The sequence below is a fragment of the Anas platyrhynchos genome, chromosome 33 (genome assembly GCF_047663525.1).
Source record: "Anas platyrhynchos isolate ZD024472 breed Pekin duck chromosome 33, IASCAAS_PekinDuck_T2T, whole genome shotgun sequence".
In the NCBI taxonomy this organism is placed as follows: domain Eukaryota; kingdom Metazoa; phylum Chordata; class Aves; order Anseriformes; family Anatidae; genus Anas; species Anas platyrhynchos.
Genome location: NC_092618.1, coordinates 5,747,092 through 5,768,592, shown reverse-complemented (window position 1 = coordinate 5,768,592; position 21,501 = coordinate 5,747,092). Strand labels below are relative to the sequence as shown.

General features: G+C 65.2%; 1 protein-coding gene across 1 annotated transcript; it reads right to left on the bottom strand.

The window, feature by feature from the left end:
- Positions 1-115: 115 nt before the first annotated feature.
- On the bottom strand, positions 116-19,802 carry MARK4 (microtubule affinity regulating kinase 4). The gene is given in 19 exon segments (XM_072030080.1): positions 116-1,115; positions 2,759-2,803; positions 5,720-5,992; positions 6,066-6,169; positions 8,155-8,252; positions 8,255-8,371; positions 9,423-9,470; positions 9,473-9,578; positions 10,771-10,880; positions 10,964-11,063; positions 12,417-12,536; positions 13,296-13,532; positions 14,044-14,100; positions 15,244-15,314; positions 15,620-15,685; positions 15,801-15,849; positions 15,966-16,019; positions 16,779-16,970; positions 19,498-19,802. Coding segments are annotated over 19 exon segments (2,232 nt in total). The 5' UTR covers positions 19,549-19,802; the 3' UTR covers positions 116-781.
- Positions 19,803-21,501: the final 1,699 nt, after the last annotated feature.

Genomic DNA, 21,501 nt, shown 5'->3' with positions numbered 1-21,501 from the left:
TGTCCGGGGTGCTCCTTTTTTTTTGGGGGGGGGCACCCAAATCTCTGGGGACATCGCCCACACCCCCCGTGCCACCTGGGGGGGTCTGGGTGCGACGGGTGCCAGGCAAGACAGCCACGGGTCTCCTATGTTTATTGGGGCCGGGGTACAAACCGGGGCAGGAATAACTTAAAAATGTGCCAGGGTTGGAGGGGGGGGGACAGGGGGCGGCGCTGGGACCCCAGACCTTATTTACAGGGCTGTACAGGGCTGGGGGGGGGGGAAAAGGGGGGGGGTATGGGGACACCCCCCAGGGGCAGCGGTGACCCCAGAGCCCGCGTCCCCAAAGCTGAGGATGCTGATGGCCCCAAGGGGATGCTGGCAGTGACACAGCCCCCTTTTTTTTTTTTTTTGGGGGGGGTAAAGGGGGTGTCCCAGTGCCGAGCCATCCCTTTGGGGGGGTCGCAGTCCCTTGTCGGGGGGGTCCCAGCTCCCAGGTGCTGCACCCAAAGCCTCCTTGGGGAGGGGGGGGGCTGGATGCGGGGAGGGGGCTCCAGCGCCGACACAACCCCTGGGGGTGGGGTGTGTGCGGGGGGGTCTCGGTGCCCCCCCCACCCCCCAAAAAACACAAAAAAAGAAGAAAAAAAAAAATGCCACCACATCTCCAGCTCCCGGCTCCAACCGGGGCCGAGATTTGGGGTGGCCGATGTAGGGCGGCGGCCGCGTCCCCCCACACCCCAAAAAGAAAGCTGGGGAGGGGGGCTTGGGGGAAAGGGGGATGAGAGGAAAAGGGGGGGGTCCCTTAGAGCTGCAGCTGGCCGGCCACGCGGGCTAGGGTGGCTCGGAAAGCCCCGGCGGTGCCGGCCAGGCGTCGGAAGAGGACGCCGTGGACGCCGAGGCGTTGGAGCCGGCAAACCTCGGCCTCGAAGTGGCAGAAGAGCTCGCTGGGCCCCCGGTCGTGGGTGCAAGAGAGGAGGAAGGGTTGGGGCTGGCGAGCCCGGCAACCGGCCGAGAGGGTGGCCTGGGTCAGCGCCGCCATCACCGCCTCGGGGGGCCGGGCGCTCGTCACCCTCACATGCCAGGGACATCGGAGCAGCCGGGGTTGGGCTTCCTTTTGATCCCAAGGTAGATGGCAACTGGGGGGGGGGAGGAGGGGAAGGGGTTAAGGGGGGGGTTGGGGTGTCTGGGGGGGGTTGGGGTGTCAAGGGAGGGTTTGGGGGGGGGTTGGGGGGTGTCAAGGGAGGGTTTTGGGGGGGGTTTGGGGTACCAGGGGAGGGTTTGGGGGGGGGTTTGGGGCAGGTATGGGGGTATAATGGGGGATACTGGGGGGCTATGGGGCGCTAGAGAGGGTTTGGGGTGGGTATGGGGGTATAATGGGGGTACTGGGGGGCTACGGGGCACTAGAGAGTGTTTGGGGGCTGTAAAGAGGGGTACTGGGGGGCTATGGGGCACTAGAAAGGGCTTGGGGGGATATAGGGGTGGGTATGGGGGCTCTAAAAGGGGGGTACTGGGGGGCTATGGGGCACTGGAGAGGGTTTGGGGTGGGTATGGGGGGTATAATGGGGGGTACTGGGGGGCTGCAGGACACTGGAGAGGATTTGGGGAGGGTTTGGGGGTTGTAAAGGGGGGGTATGGGGCACTGGGGAGGGTTTTTGGGGTATAATTGGGGGTTTTGGGGGGCTATGGGCTCTCGGGAGGGTTTGGGGGGGGTATGGTGGGTATAATGGGGGGTACTGGGGGGTTATGGGGCACTAGAGAGGGTTTGGGGGCTTTAAAGGGGGGGTATGGGGCACTCAGGAGGGTTTGGGGTGGGTAGGGGGGCTATAAAAGGGGGTGCAAGGGGGCTATTACTGGGGAGTGTTTGGGGTGGATATGGGGGCTCTAAAGGGGAGTACTGGGGGGCTATGGGGCACTAGAGAGGGTTTGGGGGGGGTATGGGGGCTGTAAATGGGCGGTGTGGGGGGGGTATGGGGCACTGAAGAGGGTTTGGGGGGGGTATGGGGGGTATAATGGGGGGTACTGGGTGGGCTATGGGGCACTGGAGAGGGTTTGGGTGGGTATGGGAGCTATAATGGGGGGTTTTGGGGGGCTTGCAGGGCACTAGTGGAGGGTTTGGGGGGGTATGGGGCATTGGGGAGGGCTTGGGGGGATATAGGGGTGGGTATGGGGGCTCTAAAAGGGGGGTACTGGGGGGCTATGGGGCACTGGGGAGGGTTTGGGGTGGGTATGGGGGCTATAATAGAGGGTTTTGGGGGGGCTATGGGGCACTAGAGAGGATTTGGGATGGGTAGGGGGGCTGTAAAAGGGGGTGCAAGGGGGCTTATGGGGCACTGGGGAGGGTTTTTGGGTATAATTGGGGGTTTTGGGGGGCTATGGGGCACTAGAGAGGGTTTGGGGTGGGTATGGGGGCTCTAAAGAGGGGTACTGGGGGGCTATGGGGCACTGGGGAGGGTTTGGGGTGGGTAGGGGGGCTGTAAAAGGGGGTGCAAGGGGGCACTGGGGAGGGTTTTTGGGGTATAATGGGGGTTTTGGGGGGCTTGGGGTGGGTATGGGGGCTCTAAAAGGTGTATGGGGCATGGGGGGGGGGGCCCTAAGGTGGCATTAGGGACATAAGGGGGGGGTCACAGGGGGGAAAAGGGGGCCCAGGACACTTTGGGGTGGGGCTGGGACCCCACGGGGTGGCAGGGGGCTGGGGGGGGGGGGGGTCATGGAGCCTTGGGGGGGGGGCTGGGGGGGGCTCCAACCCCCCCCCCCCCCCCGGGGGGGGGGCAGCACCCACCTTGTGAGCGCAGATCCCCCGATTCTCTCAGGTTCGTCTGCGACCCTGGGTGGGGAACGGGGTGTTAAGGGGGGGGGGCTGTGCCCTGTGCCCCCCCCCCCCCCCAAAATTTTGGGTGTGTGGGGGGGGCACTGCCTGCCACCCCCACCCATTTTGGGCATCCTTATCCCTGTTTTCGGGACCCTGCCCCCCCCCACCCCCCCATTTTAGGGGTCCACCTCCCCCAAAACTACACCCAATTTATTTTTTTTTTTTTGGGGGGGGGGGGGCACACAGGACACCCCCCCCCAGCATCACATCCATTTGGGGGGGGGCACCACTACAAATTGGGGGGAGACCACCCCCCTCAGGGGGGGGATGCCTATTTTTTGGGGGGGATACCTATTATTTTGGGGGGGGCACCATCCCCTATGCAAGGCTCACCCCCCCCCCCAGACCCATTTTGCCCCCCCCGCCCCCAAATTTGAAGGGCAGCCCCGCCCTCAAGGGCATGCCCGATGTGGGGGGGGCACCCCCCAGACCCGCACCCCTTTTAGGGGTGCCCCCCCCCCTCCCCAAACTGGGCACCACACCTGGGTTCCCCCCCCCCCCCCCCCCAGTCCCTTGGGTGGGGGGCACCACTGTGACCCCCCCCCCAGCCCCCCCAGCGACAGCAAAGGGCGAGAGGCAGAGAGAGAGAAGGGACAGGAGCGAAGCAAGAGGGTACTGGTGGCACTGGGACCAGTACTGGTGGCACTGGGACACTGGTGGCACTGGGATGGGCACCTAAAAGGGCACTGGGACCAGTGCTGGCAGGTACTGGGACACTGGTGGCACTGGGATGGGTGCTGATAGCACCAGTAGGGCACTGGTGGCACTGGGATGGGCACTGGAACCAGTACTGGCCCCAAAATGGGCACTGGGATTGGCACTGGTGGCACTGGGAGGGACATCGCTGGCACCAGTATGGGCACTGGTGGTACTGGGACAGACACTGCTGGTACCCAAATGGGCACTGTGGGATGCTGGTGGCACTGGGACAGGCACTGGTGGCACTGGGATGGGTACCAGGATACTGGGAGCACCAGGATGGCCACTGGTGGCACTGGGGTGCTGGTCGCACCAGGATGGGCACTGGTGGCACCAGGAAGGGCACTGGTGGCACCCCAATGGGCACCAGAATGCTGGGGGCACTGGGATGGGCACTAGGATGCTGGTGGCACCAGGAGGAGCACTGGTGGCACCGGGACAGCCACTGCTGGCACCAGGAGGGGCACTGGGATGGGCCCTGGTGGCACCCCAATTGGTACTGGGATGTTGTTGGCACCGGGATGGGCACCAGGATGCTGGTGGCACCGGGACGGGCACTGGTGGCACTGGGATGGGCATTGGGATACTGGTGGCCCTAGGACTGGCACTGGTGGCACTGGGATGGGCCCTGGTGGCACCCCAATTGGTACTGGGATGCTGGTGGCACCGGGATGGGCCCTGTTGGAACTGGGAAGGGCATTGGGATACTGGTGGCACTGGGATGGGCACTGGTGGCACCCCAATTGGTACTGGGATGCTGTTGGCACGGGGATGGGCACCAGGATGCTGGTGGCACTGGAATCGGCACTGGTGGCACTGGGATGAGCAGTGGTGGCACCCCAATGGGCATTAGGATACTAGTGGCACCGGGATTGACACTGGGATGCTGGTGGCACGGATACGGGCGCTGGTGGCACTGGGACAGGCACCGGGATGGGCATTGGGATACTGGTGGCACCGGAATCGGCACTGGTGACACTGGGATGGGCACCAGGGTGCTGGTGGCACCGGGGTGGGCACTGGGATACTGGTGGCACCGGGACGGGCCCTGGTGGCACCGGGATGGGCATTGGGATACTGGTGGCACCGGGACGGGCCCTGGTGGCACTGGGATGGGCACCAGGATGCTGGTGGCACCGGGATGGGCCCTGGTGGCACCGGGGTGGGCATTGGGATACTGGTGGCACCGGAATCGGCACTGGTGGCACTGGGATGGGCATTGGGATACTGGTGGCACCGGGATGGGCACTGGTGGCACCCCAACGGGTACTGGGATGCTGGTGGCACCGGGATGGGCACTGGGATAGGCATTGGGATACTGGTGGCACTGGGACGGGCACTGGTGGCACCGGGATGGACACCAGGATGCTGGTGGCACCGGGACGGGCACTGCTGGCACTGGGATGGGCATTGGGATGCTGGTGGCACCAGGATGGGCCCTGGTGGAACTGGGATGGGCACCAGGATGCTGGTGGCACCGGGACGGACATTGGGATACCGGTGGCACCGGGATGGGCACTGGTGGCACTGGGATGGGCATTGGGATACTGGTGGCACCAGGATGGGCCCTGGTGGAACTGGGATGGGCACCAGGATGCTGGTGGCACCGAGATGGGCACTGGGATGGACATTAGGATACCGGTGGCACCGGGATGGTCACTGGTGGCACTGGGATGGGCACCAGGATGCTGGTGGCACTGGGATGGGTGATGGTGGCAACCCAATGGGCATTGGGATGCTGGTGGCACCGAGATGAGCACCAGGATACTGGTGGCACCGGGACGGGCACTGGGATACTGGTGGCACCCCAACGGGTACTGGGATGCTGTTGGCACCGGGATGGGCACCAGGATACTGGTGGCACTGGGACAGTCACTGGTGGCACTGGGCCGTGCATCTTTGTCCCGGGTGACCCCCGGGGCCACCCCCGGGCACCGTGCCGGGCACCGGCACCCCCGGGGCACTTACTGATTTTGGCTCCTGGCGGCGTGGGGGTGCCCGACACGCACCTATTAGAGCTCTGCCGCTTAGAGGGGTCAAGAGTGACCCTAAAAGAGAGAGGAGGCGTTGAGCAGCCGCGCGGCGAGGGGGGGGCACACACAAAAACACGGTGGGGGGGGCACCGGCACGGGGTGGGGGGGGGCGCACCGGCACCGGGTGGGGGGTCCCTACCTGCGGCTCAGCTTGGAGGTCAGCTTGCTGAAGAGGTTGGAGGTGGCCCTGGAGCGGCTTTGAGGCAAGGGGGAGGCTTCGGGGGGTAAAGTCGGGGAAGGGGGGGCCCCGTTGGACCCCCCCCCGCCCCCCCCGGCACGCCGATCCCGGAGCTGGCCGCCGTGGAAGGTGCTGCGCACCGTGGTGCCCCGCGCCAGGCGGGCGCGCTCGGCCGAGCCGGCGGCGATGCTGTGGCTGGAGGGGGAGGCGGGGGGCACGCGGCCGGTGACGGAGCTGCGGGGGGGGCAAAAAGAGGGCGTTATGGGGTGGGGGGGGGGCTTTTATAGACCCCCCCCCGGTGCTGTACCTGTTCTCCTTGCCGTTCTGCAGCAGCGAGTGGCGCTCGGTGCCCGGGCGCTCGGTGCAGACGTAGGTGTTCCTGCGCGCCATCACGCTGGAGGGGATGGTGTTCTGCACGGCACCCCGCACGCTCAGACCCCCCCTGCCCCCCCCCAGCCCGGGCTCAGGGGGCTGGGGGCCCCCCCAGCCCGGTGGCTGAGCCACATGTCTGTCCCCCCCCCCCCCCCAAATCCTGGTACCCATGGGTGTCCCCTATCCTCGGCACCGAGCACTTGGACCCTGATTTATTGGTCCTTGGGGTGCCCCCCCCCCGATTTATTGGTCCTTGGGGTGCCCCCCCCCCCAATTTATTGGTCCTTGGGGTGCCCCCACCCTGGTCTAGAGGTGTTGGGGGCCCCCCCCAGCCCGGTGGCTGAGCCACATGTCTGTCCCCCCCCCCCCAAATCCTGGTACCCATGGGTGCCCCCTATCCTCGGCACCGAGCACTTGGACCCTGATTTATTGGTCCTTGGGGTGCCCCCCCCCCGATTTATTGGTCCTTGGGGTGCCCCCACCCTGGTCTAGAGGTGTTGAGGGCCCCCCCCAGCCCGGTGGCTGAGCCCCATGGGTGTCCCCCCCTCCTGATCCTGGTACCCATGGGTGCCCCCTGTCCTCGTCACCAAGCACTTGGGGTGCCCCCACCCTCATTTATTGGTCCTTGGGGTGCCCCCCCCGATTTATTGGTGCTGGGGGTGCCCCCACCCTCATTTATTGGTCCTGGGGGCCCCCCCCAGCCCGGTGGCTGAGCCCCATGGCTGTCCCCCCCCCCCAAATCCTGGTACCCATGGGTGTCCCCTATCCTCGGCACCGAGCACTTGGACCCTGATTTATTGGTCCTTGGGGTGCCCCCCCCCGATTTATTGGTCCTTGGGGTGCCCCCCCCCGATTTATTAGTCCTTGGGGTGCCCCCACCCTGATCCTTGAACCCTATAGGTGCCCCCACCCTGGTCTAGAGGTGCTGGGGGCCCCCCCAACCCAGTGGCTGAGCCCCATGGGTGTCCCCCCCCCCGATCCTGGTACCCATGGGTACCCCCTATCCTCGGCACCGAGCCCTTGGGGTGCCCCCACCCTCATTTTTTGGTCCTGGGGGTGCCCCCCCCCGATTTATTGGTGCTGGGGGTGCCCCCACTATGGGTCCTGAGCCCCATGGGTGCCCCCACCCTGGTCTAGGGGTGCTGGGGGCCCCCCCAGCCCGGTGGCTGAGCCCCATGGGTGTGTCCCCCCCCCCAGTCCTGGGCTGTTGGTACCCATGGGTGCCCCCTGTCCTCAGCACCGAGCCCTTGGGGTGCCCCCCCCCCGAAATATTGGTCCTTGGGGTGCCCCCACCCTGCTCCTTGAGCCCTATAGGTGACCCCACCCTGGTCTAGGGGTGCTGGGGGCCCCCCCTAGCCCGGTGGCTGAGCCCCATGGGTGTGTCCCCCCCCAGTCCTGGGCTGTTGGTACCCATGGGTGCCCCCTGTCCTCAGCACCAAGCCCTTGGGGTGCCCCCCCCAATTTATTGGTCCTTGGGGTGCCCCCACCCTGGTCTAGAGGTGCTGGGCCCCCCCAACCCGGTGGCTGAGCCCCATGGGTGTCCCCCCCCCCCCCAAATCCTAGGCTGTTGGTACCCATGGGTGCCCCCTATCCTCAGCACCGAGCATCTGGGGTGCCCCCCCCCCAGTTTATTGGTCCTGGGGGTGCCCCCCACCTTATCCCTAATCCCCATGGGTGCCCCCCACCCTGATCTTTGACCCCCATAGGTGCCCCCCCCAACCTGTTGGCCCTTGGGGTGCCCCCCCTTATCCCTGACCCCCATAGGTGCCCCCCCTTAACCCTGACCCCCACAGCTGCCCCCCCCCAACACCTGGGCCAGCCCCCTCCCCAAACCCCCTCCACCCCACAAACTCCCCCCCATCCCTTTACACCCCCCCCCAGGTACCCCCTCACCCCCGTACCCCCCCCGCCTCACCCCTACCCCCCCCCTCACCCCCGTACCCCCCCTTCACCCCCGTACCCCCCCCCTCACCCCTGTACCCCCCCCTCACCCCCCTTTTTTTTTGCCCCCCCCCCTTGCCCACCGCGTTGCCGGCGCCGTCCTTGTGCCTTTCGGGGATTTCGGCCTTATTGGGGTGGTTGGCGCTGCTGACCATGGGGCTGGAGGGGGGGGCATCCCTCGGCCGCCCCCCCCCACGCTGCAACTGGCCTTGCGGCCCGGCAGCCGCTCGTCCTTCAGCTCCCCCTCGCCTGCGCTTGTGGGGCTGCGTTTGGGGTGCGCCGGCACCGGAGAGGGGCCGCCTGCGGGGACCCCAAAAAGTAGGGGAAATTAGGGGGGGGGGCGCCCCATAGGGTGAGGGTGCTTGGGAGGGGGTGGGAAAACCCCCTCGTGGGGATGTGGGGAGGTAGGGGGGGGCCAACCTGGCCTGCACCCAAAATGTGATGCCCACCCTGCCCTAAATCCCAAAATGTGATGCTCACCCTGCCCTGCACCCCAAAACTGTGATGCCCACCCTGCACCCCAAAACAGTGATGCCCACCCTGCACCCCAAAACGGTGATGCCCACCCTGCCCTAAATCCCAAAATGTGATGCTCACCCTGCCCTGCACCCCAAAACCGTGATGCCCACCCTGCCCTGCACCCCACATTAAAGGGGCTGGGTGCCCACCCCATAAGCATGGAGCCCACCCTGCCCTGCACCCCAAAACTGTGATGCCCCCCCTTTGCTATACCCCAAAAGCCTCACTGCCCCCTTCCCTCCACCCCAAATACACAAAGCCCAACCTCCTCTACAACCCCAAAACCACGCTGCCCCCTTCCCTTCACCCCAAAACCATGCTGCCCCCCTTCCCTCCACCCCAAAACCACACCACCCCAATTCCCTCCACCCCAAAACCACATTGCCCATCCTCCTCTCCACCCCAAAACCTCACTGCCCCCCTTCCCTTCACCCCAAAACCACGAAGCCCATCCTCCCCTACAACCCCAAAACCACTAAGCCATCCTTCCTCCACCCCAAAACCTCACCACCCCCCTCCCCTCCACCCCAACGCCCCCCCACCCCCCTCCCCTCCACCCCAAAAACCACATTGCACATCCTCCCCTCCCCCCAAACCTCACTGCCCCCCTCCCCTTCCCCCCAAACCCCCCAAACCCCCCCACCCCCTCCCCTTCCCCCCAAAACCCCCCAAAACCCCCCAACCCCTTCCCCTTCCCCCCAAAACCCCAACCCCATACCCCTTCCCATCCCCACCCCACACCCCCTCTACCCCCACCCCCTAGCAGGGGGGTATCGTGCCCCCCCCGGCACCCCCCCTGGTGCCCCCCCCCCGACCCCGGTGCCCCCCTCACAGAAGTCGCTGTGCCGCCGCTGCCGGTGGTAGGTGGGGGCCCCCCCGGCTGGCCCTTGCCGTGCCCCCCCTTGCCCGCTCCGTTGGCCACCTCGCTGGGTGCCCGCACCCGGGCCAGGGACAGGCTGCTGCCCGTGCGCGACTCGCCCGCCTCCACCTTTTTTTTGGGCGAAAAACGTCTTTTTTTAACAATTTTAACATTTTTAACAATTTTTACAATTTTAACAATTTTAACAATTCTTGTCTAAAAAACCCCAAATCCTGGCTGCCTCCGGGCCCCGCGCTGCCAATTTAATTCTTGAATTAAATTCTTGTGTCCAGCCCCCCCCCCCTCGTTCTGGTCCATTTATCAAATCTTTAGGAAATACCCCCAAATGTATGAATTTGGTTGATTTTGGTATTCCGGACTCCTGTTTCTAACAGTTCCAGCCTTTTTTTGGGGTCTTCTTCGAGATTAATTTAACGCTGCTCTAGGTGTGACCGTCCCTGGGAATGGCTGGGGAAGAGACCCCCAGGGACCCCCAGAGGGGCCCCCAGAGGGACCCCCAGAGGGACCCCCAGAGACCCCTAGGGACCCCCAGAGGGACCCCCAGAGGGACCCAGAGACTCCCAGAGGGACCCCCAGAGGGACCCAGGGACCCCCCCCAGAGACCCCTAGAGGGATCCCCAGAGGGACCCCCAGACACTCCTAGAGACCAATAGAGGGGACCCCCAGAGGGACCCCCAGAGGGACCCCCAGAGAGACCAGAGGGACCCCTAGAGGGACACAGAGACACCCTAGAGACCCCCAGAGGGACCCCTAGGGACCCCTAGACACCCCCAGAGGGACCCCACAGACTTCTAGAGACCCCCAGAGGGACCCCCAGAGACCCCCAGAGACCGATGCGCATGCTCCAGCAGGAGGGACCGGCCCCTGGCAGCTAATTATAATAATTAATTATTTTTTTTAGCAGTAGTAATGAATTTATGGAAATAAAAAATCAAAAAAAAAAACAAAAATCAGCTGCTGGATGGCACCGGGGGGGGCGTCCTGGCGGAGCGGAGCCCCCCGGTGCCCCCAGCGCCGTTTGTTCCCCTCTATTCCTTTAACAAACCCTATTATTTTTAATTTGAATTAATTTGATTAATTTGAATCCTGAGCCGTTTCTAACATTTAGGGTGCCCCCCCCAAAAAAAAAAAGCCCCCCAAAAAAAGCCCCCAAACCTCACCTCGTTCTTCCTGCCCAGCAGGAAGAATAATTCCTTTAACAAACCCTATTATTTTTTTAATTTGAATTAATTTGAATCCTGAGCCATTTCTAACATTTAGGGTGCCCCCCCCCCCAAAAAAAAAGCCCCCCAAACCTCACCTCGTTCTTCCTGCCCAGCAGGAGGTAGGTGGCCGTCACCTCGTTGTATTTTTGGTTGCTCAGGGACTCCTTGATCTCCTCCCGCGTGTAGCCCATGCCCACCATCACCTCTGGGGGGCACAGGGGGGGTGATATATGTGGGGGGGGGTCCTGGTGACCCCTCCGGGGGGTACTGTGCCGGGGATGCCCTCACCGATGCGCTTGGTGTCCCCGAAATCCTCCTCGGGTTCTTTGTAGGGTTTGAGCTCGTCGCCCTCGTAGCCGATGTTGATCCATTTGTCCTTCATGATTTGCTGGGGGGGGGGGGACATTTAATTAGGGGGGGGCATTTAATTAGCTGGGGGGCATTTAATTAAGGGGGAGCGTTGCTAGGGGGGAAAGTGGCATCGGCTGCCTCCCCCGACCCGTGATCTGTTGGGTTTGGGGTGTCCCCACCCTCACCACCCAGCCCTGGGGGTGCCCCCACCCTGATTTATTTGCCCTTGGGGTGCCCCCACCCCGGTCCTTGAGCCCCGGGGGTGCCCCCACCCCCAAAACCAAGCCCTGGGGGTGTCCCCACCATGGGCATGAAGTCCTGGGGACCCCTTCTCTGAGCCCCAATTGACCCAGGGCCCCCTATTTGCCCTCCCAGTCGCCCCCAGGACCCCTTCTCTCAGCCCCAGTTGCCCCCAATAGCCCCCCATTTCCCCTCCCAGTCACCCTCCAGCACCTTACCAGCTCCCCAATTGCCCCCAGCCCCCCCCAGCTCCCCCAGGACCCCCTATTTACCCCCCCAGTTGTCCCCAGCACCCCTTACCTCAGCCCTAATTGCCCCCAATAGCCCCCCATTTCCCCTCCCAGTTGCCCCCAGCACCTTACCAGCTCCCCAATTGCCCCCAGACCCCCAGCTCCCCCTATTTACTCTCCCAGTTGCCCCAGGACCCCCTATTTACCCTCCCAATTGCCCCCAGCCCCCCCCAGCTTCCACAGAACCCCCTATTTACCCTCCCAGTTGCCCCCAGGGCCCCTTCTCTGAGCCCCAATTGCCCCCAGGGTCCCCTATTTACCCTCCCAGCACCCCTTACCTCAGCCCCAATTGCCCCCAATAGCCCCCATTTCCCCTCCAGTCGCCCCCAGCACCTTACCAGCTCCCCAATTGCCCCCATGGCCCCCAGCTTCCCCAGGGCCCCCAATTTATCCTCCCAATTGCCCCCAGCACCCCCTCTCTGAGCCCAAATTGCCCCAGGGCTGCCAGGGTCCCTATTTACCCTCCCAATTGCCCCCAGGACCCCTTATCTCAGCCCCAATTGCCCCCAGAGCCCCCAATTTACCCTCCATTGCCCCCAGGACCCCTTCTCTGAGCCCCACTTGCCCCCAGCACCCCTTACCTCAGCCCCAATTGCCCCCAACGGCCCCCATTTCCCCTCCCAGTCACCCCCAGCACCTTACCAGCTCCCCAATTGCCCCCAGCCCCCCCAGCTCCCCCAGGACCCCCTATTTACCCTCCCAATTGCCCCCAGGACCCCCTCTCTGAGCCCCAATTGCCCCCAATAGCCCCCCATTTCCCCTCCCAGTCACCCCCCAGCACCTTACCAGCTCCCCAATTGCCCCCAGCCCCCCCAGCTCCCCCGGGGTGCCCCAATTTCCCCCCCCCAGCCCCCCCTCACCTCGAGGGTGCAGCGCTTGGCGGGGTTGAGCACCAGGAAGCGGCGCAGGATGTTCTCGCAGTCGGTGGACATGTAGAAGGGCACCCGGTACTTGCCCCGCAGCACCCGCTCCCGGAGCTCCTGGGGGGGGACACAAGGGGACAGGGGTCGGGGGGGTGACAGGGGTCAGGGGGGCACCGTCACCCCCCCCCAGAGGGGTTTGGGATGGGGGCTGCGCCCTACTGGGGGTGGGGATGGGGATAAGGGAATGGTATGGGGTTGGGTTCTGTCCCCAATTAGGTAGGGGATGGGGGCATGGGGACGGGGGGGGCATGGGGACATTGGGGACACAGGGGGTGGGGGCATGGGGACACAGGGGACATGGGGACACTGGGGCTGTCCTCATGCATGGCACAGGGACACAGGAATGGGATATGGGACACAGGGATGGGGCACAGGGATGGGGAATGTCCCCATGGCGCAGGGACATGGGGAGGGGATATAGGATGGGGAACGGGACACGGGGACAGGACATGGGGACAGGAGCTGTCCCCAAGGCACAGGGACACGGGGATGAGAGATGGGATGGGGAATGGGACATGGGGATGGGACATGGGGACAGGACATGGGGATGGATGCTGTCCCCATGACACAAGGACATGGGGACATGGGATGGGGAATGGGATGGATGCTGTCCCCATGGCACAGGGACATGGGGACATGGGATGGAGAATGGGATGGATGATGTCCCCATGGCACAGGGACATGGGACAAGACATGGGATGGGGAATGGGACACGGGGACGGGACACAGCCACCATCCCCAAAACCCCAAATGAGAGCACACCCCACTGCTGGGACTCCACGGGTCTGGGGGGGGAGTCCCGGGGGGGGCACCCACCTTGAGGTTGTGCCCGTCGAAGGGCAGGGAGCCGCTGACCAGGGTGTAGAGGATGACCCCCAGGCTCCAGATGTCGACTTCGGGGCCGTCGTATTTTTTGCCCTGAAAAAGTTCGGGGGCGGCGTAGGGGGGGGAACCGCAGAAAGTGTCGAGTTTGGAGCCCAGGCGGAATTCGTTGCTGAAGCCAAAATCGGCGATTTTGATGTTGGCGTCGGCGTCCAGCAGCAGGTTTTCCGCCTGGGGGGGCAACATGGGGGTGTCAGGGGGTACGGGGGGATTGGGGATGTTGGGGAGGGGGCGTGGGGACAGTGGGGACATTGGGGAGGGGGTGTAGGGCCCACAGGGATATTAGGGAGGGGGCGCAGGGACCGCAGGGATATTGGGGAGGGGGCGCAGGGACATTTGGGACACTGGGGATGGGGGGCATAGGGACCACAGGGATATTGGGGAGGGGGTGCAGGAACACTGGGGACATTGGGGAGGGGGCACAGGGACCGCAGGGACATTGGGAGGGGGTGCAGGGACCGCAGGGACATTGGGGAGGGGGTGCAGGGACACTGGGGACATAGGCAGGGGGCATGGGGACAGCGGGGACATTGGGGAGGGGGTGTAGGGAAAATGGGGACATTGGGGAGGGGGTGTGGGGTCAGTGGAGACACTGGGGACATTGGGGAGGGGGTGTGGGGACAGTGGGGACATTGGGGACAACGTGGGGGGGGGCGCAAGGGACATGGGAGGGGGCTCCCACCTTGAGGTCGCGGTGGACGATGTTCTTCTGGTGGCAGTAGTGCACGGCCGAGACGATCTGGGGACAAAAAAGGGACAAAAAGTCACTGGGGGTGGCACCGGGGTATGTCACCCCCCCGCTGTCACCCACCCCTCACTCCGTGTCCCCTCCCCGTCCCCCCCTAAATTGGTGGCACTGGTGGGTGGCCCCAGAAGGGAATGGGTGCTGGCTGTGGGTGGCCACCACATGCCACCCCCGATGGTGTCCCCAAACTGGTGCCAGCTCCCCAGCAGTGTCCCCAACCCAGTGCCACCATGGTGCCACCTCCCTAGAGATGTCCCCAGCCTGGTGCCACCTCCCTGGTGGTGTCCCCAATCCAGTGCCACCACAGTGTCACCTTCCCAGTGGTGTCCCCAGCTTGGTGCCACCATGGTGCCACCTCTCCAGTGTCCCCAACCCAGTGCCACCTCCCCAGCAGTGTCCCCAGCCCAGTGCCACCATGGTGCCACCTCCCTGGTGGTGTCCCCAACCCAGTGCCACCAGTGCCAGCTCCCCAGCAATGTCCCCAGCCTGGTACCACCTCCCCAGTGGTGTCCCCAACCTGATGCCACCACTGTGCCACCTCCCTAGAGATGTCCCCAACCCAGTGCCACCTTCCCAGAGGTGTCCCCAGCCTGGTACCACCTCTCCAGCAATGTCCCCAACCCAGTGCCACCACGGTGCCACCTCCCTAGAGATGTCCCCAACCCAGTGCCACCTCCCCAGGAATGTCCCCAACCCCGTGCCACCACGGTGCCACCTCCCCAAAGGTGTCCCCAGCCTGGTGTCACCTCCCCAGCAGTGTCCCCAGCTTGGTGCCACCGTGGTGCCACCTCCCCAGCGATGTCCCCAACCTGATGCCACCACGGTGCCACCTCCCTGGTGCTGTCCCCAACCCAGTGCCACCTCCCTGGTGGTGTCCCCAGCCTGGTGCCACCTCTCCAGGTGTCCCAACCCAGTGCCACCGCAGTGTCACCTTCCCAGCAGTGTCCCCAGTCTGGTGCCACCACGGTGCCACCTCCCTAGAGATGTCCCCAACCCAGTGCCACCTCTCCAGGTGTCCCCAATCCAGTGCCACCACAGTGCCACCTCCCCAGCAGTGTCCCCAACCTGACGCCACCGCGGTGCCACCTCCCCTCGTGTCCCCCCCGTGTCCCTGTCCCCCCCCCGGTGCCCCCCCACCTGTCTGAACTTGGCCCTCGCCTCCTTCTCCTTCATCCTCCCGTGGGACACGAGGTAGTCGAACACTTCGCCTGCGGGGACACCCGTGGGTGCCAGCACCCTGCACCGTGCCCCCCCCCCCAAAAAAACACCCCCCCCTCAAAAAACACCCCCCCCCCCAAAAAACCCCCTCCCCCCCCCAAAAAAAAACAAAAACAAACCCACCAAAAAACCCACAGCCCCCCCAAAACCCACCAGGACGCAGCCACAACCCCCCGAGGCTCGGCTGGGGCTGCGGGGGGGGGGTCCCAGCACCCAAATTTAATGATGGGGGGGGCAGCACCCATATATTTTTTTGGGGGGGGGGGCAGAGGAGCACCCATGGGTGGGGGCTCACCCGCGCTGGCGTACTCCATCACCAGGTACAGCGTCTTCTCCGTCTCGATCACCTCAAACAGCTTCACTGGGGGGGGGGACAGGGGGTCAGATTTTGGGGGGGGGGCACCCAAGGGACCCCCCCATACCCTTTAGGTGCCCCCCCCAGCACCCTTGGGTGCCCCCACCCTGCCGCCGCTCACCGATGTTGGGATGGTTCAGCCCCTTCATGATGCGCACTTCCCGGAAGAGCTGGGGGGGGGGACAGGGTTTAATGGGGTCTTGTGCCCCCCCCCCCCCCCAAAAAAAAAGGTGCTCCCCCCCAAAAAAAAAAGGTGCCCCCCCCAAAAAAAAAGGTGCCCCCCCACCTTCTGGAGGCTGGTGGGGTTCAGCTGCGTCTTGTCGATGATTTTGATGGCCACCTGGGAAGGATTTTTTTTTGGGGGGGGTCAGTTGGGGGGCACCCAGGTGTGTCCCCCCCCCCAAATTGCCCCCCTTGTGCACCCAAATGCCCCCCCCCAGATTCTGCTTCCCCCTTATTGCCCCCAGGACCCCCTCATTTGCTTCCCAATTGCCCCCCCACACCCCAACCCCACCCCCAACCCTCATTCCCCCCCCCCCCATTTCCCCCCCCCCCACGACCCCTCCCCACCCCTCCCCTCCCCCCCACGACCCCCCCCACCTCCAAATTCCCCTCCTTTCCCCTCCCCCACCCCCTCCATCTCCCCCCAAACCACCTTTACACCCCCCAAACCCCTCCGCCTTCCCCCTAACCCCCTATTTTCCCCCCCACGCCCCTTCCTCACCCCCCCACGCCCCCTCCCCAACCCCCCCACCCCCCCACGACCCCCCCCACCTCCAAATCCCCCCCCTTTCCCCCTCCCCACCCCCTTCCACCCCCTCCATCTCCCCCAAACCCCCTTTACACCCCCCATACCCCCTTTTCCCCCCCCACGCCCCCTCCCCACCCCCCCACGCCCCCTCCCCAAATTCCCCCGACCCCCCCACCCCCCCCCCAGTCTCCCACCACCTCCAAGTCTCCCCCCTACCCCTTTTCCAACCCCTCCATCTCCCCCCTAACCCCCTATTTCCCCCCCCCAGCCCCCTCCCCACCCCTCCCCACCCCCCCACGCCCCCTCCCCAAATTCCCCCGACCCCCCACGCCCCCCCCCCCCCCCCACCTCCTTGCCGGTGAGGACGTGGCGGGCCAGCTTGACCTTGGCGAAGTTGCCCTTGCCGATGGTGCGCAGCAGGCGGTAGTTGCCCACGTGGGGCTGCTCCTCGGGGCACGAGGCCACCGAATTGCGGCAGCGGGCGCCCAGCGAGCGGCCCCCCGACCACGCCGAGCCCTTCTCCGAGCGGCTGCCGCCCAGCTGGGGGGGGGGCGAGGCATCAGTGACCCCCCCTTTGCATGCTCGCACCCCCCCTTGCACGCTCAGCCCCCCCCCTTTGCACCCTCACCCCTCCCCAATATCCCTTCCCCCTTACATGCTCCCCCCCTTTGGCCCTATAACCCCCCCCCTTTTGGCCCTATAACCCCCCCACCTGCTTGCACACCCGCTTGCACACCCACGTGCACGCCCCTCCCTTGCACGCCCGTTCCTTGCACGCCCGACTTGTCCCCCCCCCCATCCCCTTGTGTGTTCCTTGCACGGACGCGGGACCCCATGCCACTAGGTGCTCCTTGCACACTCGCCCTTCCCTTGCACGCTCGCCCTTTGCACACCCCCACTGCACACCTTTCATTTGCACGCTCGCTCTTTGCACACCCCCGATGCGCCCCTCCCTTGTACACCCTTCCCATGCACGCTCGGCCTTCCCTTGCACACTCACCCTTTACACACTCGCCCTTGCCTTGCACAACACTCACCTTTTGCACACCCCCGCTGCACCCCTTTCATTTGCACGCTCACTCTGTGCACACTGACACACCCCTCCCTCGCACGCTCACTCTTCCCTTGCACACCTGCCTTTTGCACACCCCCACTGCACTTTTCATTTGCACGCTCGCTCTTCACACACCTCAAACACACCCCTCCCTTGCACACACCCAACGTATCTCTCCCTTGCACACTCACCTTTTGCATGCCCCCGCTGCACTCCTTTCGTTTGCACACTCGCTCTTTGCACACTCCCAACGCACACCTCCCTTGCACACCCTTCCATTGCACACTCACCCTTTGCACACCCCCAATACACCCCTCCCTTGAATGCCCTTCCTTTGCACGCTTGCCCATCCCTTGCACACTCACCTTTTGCACACCCCCACTGCACACCTTTCATTTGGACACCCCCGACACACCCCTCCCTTGCACACCCTTCCTTTGCACACTCACCCTTCCCTTGCACGCTCACCTTTTGATACCCTTACTGCACACCTTTCACTTGCACACTCACTCTTTGCACACCCCCGGCTCACCTTTCCCTCGCACGCTCCCCCTTTGCACACTCGCCCTTTGCATCCTCATGCACACCCTTCCCTTGCACACGTGCACACTCCCCCTTTGCACACCCCTCAGGGATACTCACACTTCTCACACTCACCCCTCCCACACCCCACCCTCTCACACACTCACTTTGCACCCACCCCGCATGCTCCTTCTTGCACATCCACCTGTGTGCACCCCCTCTTTGCACACTCACCCCTTGTACACTCACCTCCCTTGCAAGCCCCCCTTTAGCACTCCCCATGCACCCCCCCTTGCACACTCACCCTTTGAACACCCCCCTCACACCCCCCTTTCCCCCCCCCATGCACCCCCCCTTGCACACTCCCCCTTTACACACTCACCCTTCCCCACCTCCCTCTTGCACACTCACCCCCCCCTTGCACACTCACCCTCCCTGCACCTCCCCGTTGCACGCTCACCATTCACACCCTCCCCCTTCCCACCTCCCAGACTCCCCCCCCCTTTGCACGCTCACCCCTGCCCCCCCCCCCTCCTTGCACACTCACCCTTTAACCCCCCCCCCACGCGTGCCCCCGCCCCTTGCACGCCCCGGGGCCAGGCTGCCCGCACAGGGACGCGGCCGGGGCCGGTCGGGCAGGGCCGGATCCGGCCCAACCGGCTCAGGGCAACGCCGTGACCCCCCCCCCCAACCCCCCACGGGTGACCCCCCCCACGCGTGACCCCCACACCCACACGTGTGACCCCCCCCACGCGTGTCCCCCCTTCCCTCACCCAAACCCTAAAAGAGAGAGCAGCACCGGTGCCCCCCCCCCAAATCCTTTTAAAGAGGGGGGGGCAGCAGCAGAGCCCCCCCCACGCAAAACCCTGCTTGGGGGAGCACCCACGCGTGACCGTGGGGTACACCCCCCCCCCAAACTTCCCCCCCCCTCGCGTTCCTGTAGGGTCCATATCCCCCCCACCCCACAACCCCCCCACCAGACACCCCCTTCACCCCCCTCCCCACGCGTGACCGTGGGCCCCCCTATACCCCCCCACGCGTGACCGCGACCCCACTCCCCCCCCCACATCCCCACGTGCCCCCAGCTCCCCCCAACCCCAACAACACCCCCCAACACCCCCCCCCAACCCCCCCCACGCGTGGAACCCGTGTCCCCCCCACCCCACGCGTGACACCGACCCCACGAGACCCCCCCCATCCCCTCTCACCCCCTCCCCACTCACATCTACAGCTCCACGCCCCCCCCACACCCCTTAAACCCCCCCCCCAATTCCCCTCCTTCCCCCTCCCCACGCGTGCCCCCACCCCACGCGTGACCGCGCGTGACCCCCTCCCCGGCTTAACCCCCCCAAATAATCCCCAAATAATTTGGGGTCCCCCCCCAAAAATAATTTGGGGTCCCCATTTTTTATCTGCCCCCCCCCCCCAAAAAATAATTTGGGGTCCTCCCCCCGCGGTCACGCGTGGGCCCCCCACGCCCCCCCCCCTCACCCCGTCCGCGTTCCGCTCGTTCCCCGCCGCCAGGGCGGAACGCGAAGACATCGCGGGGCCGGGGCCGGGACCGGGGCCACGACCGGGACCGGAGCCGAGGCCGGGACCGGAGCCGGAGCCGGGGCCGGGGCCGGGGCCGGGGCAGGCCCGGTCCGGGCGCTCCGGGCTCGGCCGCTACCAGCGCCCCATGGCCGGGGCCGAGGCCTCGGGAAGCGGGGGCCGGAGCCGGGCCCGGGCCCGGCGGAGCCCCAGGGGCGGGCGGCGGCGGCGGCGGCGGCGGCGGCGGGGGCGGCCTCGGGGCCCCGAGCGGAAGCGGAACCGGGAGGGGAGGGGAGGGAGGGGAGGGAGGGGAGGGGCCTCTTAAAGGGGACGCGGCACGGGGGGGGGGATTTGGGGGGCGGGGGGGATTTGGGGTACGGGGGGGAATTGGGGTGCAGGGGGGAATTGGGGTGCTGGGGGGATGTGGGGTGCAGGGGGAATGTGGGGGTGCACGGGGCATTTGGGGTGTAGGGGGGAAATTGGGGTGCTGGGGGGAATTTGGGGTGCAGGGGAGATTTGGGGTGTGTTGGGAATTTGGGGTGTAGGGGGAATTTGGGGGGTGTGGGGGGAAATTGGGGTGCAGGGGGGATTTGGGGGTGCAGGGAGGATTTGGGGTGTAGGGGGTATAGGGGATGCAGGGGGGAATTGGGGTGCGGGGGGAAATTGGGGTGTAGGGAGGATTTTGGGGGGTAGGGGGATTTGGGGTGCAGGGAGGATTTGGGGTGCAGGGGGGAACTGGGGCTGTAGGGGGGATTTGGGGGTGCAGGGGGGAATTGGGGTGCAGAGGGATTTGGGGTGCAAAGAGAATTTGGGTTGCAGAGGGGATTTGGGGTGTGGCGGGAAATTGGGATGCAGGTGGCATTTGGGGGTGTGGGGGATTTTGGGGTGCAGAGGGGAATTGGGGGTGCAGGGAGGATTTGGGGTGCAGGGGCATTTCGGGGGTGTGTTGGTAATTTGGGGTGCAGGGGGGATTTGGGGTGCAGTGGACATTTGGGGTGCAGGGGGAACTTGGGGTGTAGGGTGGATTTGGGGGTGCAGGGGGGAATTGGGGTGCAGGAGGCATTTGGGGTGCGGGGGGAATTGGGGGTGTAGGGGGAAATGTGGGGTGCGGGGGGGAATTTGGGGGTGCGGGGGGCATTTGGGGTGCAGGGGGGATTTGGGGTGCAGGGGGATTTGGAGGTGGGGGGGCATTTGGGGTGCAGAGGGCATTTGGGGTGCAGGTGGGAATTGGGGTGCAGGGGGCATTTGGGGCTGGGGGCATTTAGGGGCTGGGGGGGGGCATTTGGGGTGCGGGCCTCGGGGCCCCGCCTTCGCCTTTAAGAGGTGCGCCAGGGCGGGGCCGGCCACGCCCCCCTCCCGGCTCGATAGCCAATCAGCGCCCTCTGCGGCGGGCGGGCGCGGGCGGGGCCGCTCCCCATTGGCTGCGCCGCGGCATGGAGACAGGCCGGCCGGCCCCCAAGCGGGGGCGGGGCCCGTGCCGCTGCCTCCTTCCCATTGGCTGGTGCTGTAGCCAATCGGGAGCCGGGGGGAGAGAGTTAACCCTTGAGTGCCCGGCGCGGCCGGGAGTGTGGGGGGGACGCGACTGTCACGTGGGGCACGACGTCACGTGGGGTCCCAGGGGCGTGGGGACACCGGGGGGACAAAGTGGGGACACGGGGACGGGGATGGGGATGGGGATGCGTCCCATAATGTGGATATATGGGGACACTGGGGGATATTGGGGATATTGGGGCATTGGGGACATGGGGACATTGGGGACATCAGGGATATTGGGGGACATTGGGGGATATTGGGGGACATGGGGACATTGGGGACATTGGGGGACTTTGGAGAAATTGGGGACATTGGGGGAAAGGGGACATTGGGGGACATTGGAGGACATGGGGACATAGGGACATAGGGACATTGGGGACATTGGGGACATTGGGGGATATGGGGACATTGGGGGACTTTGGGAGACATGGG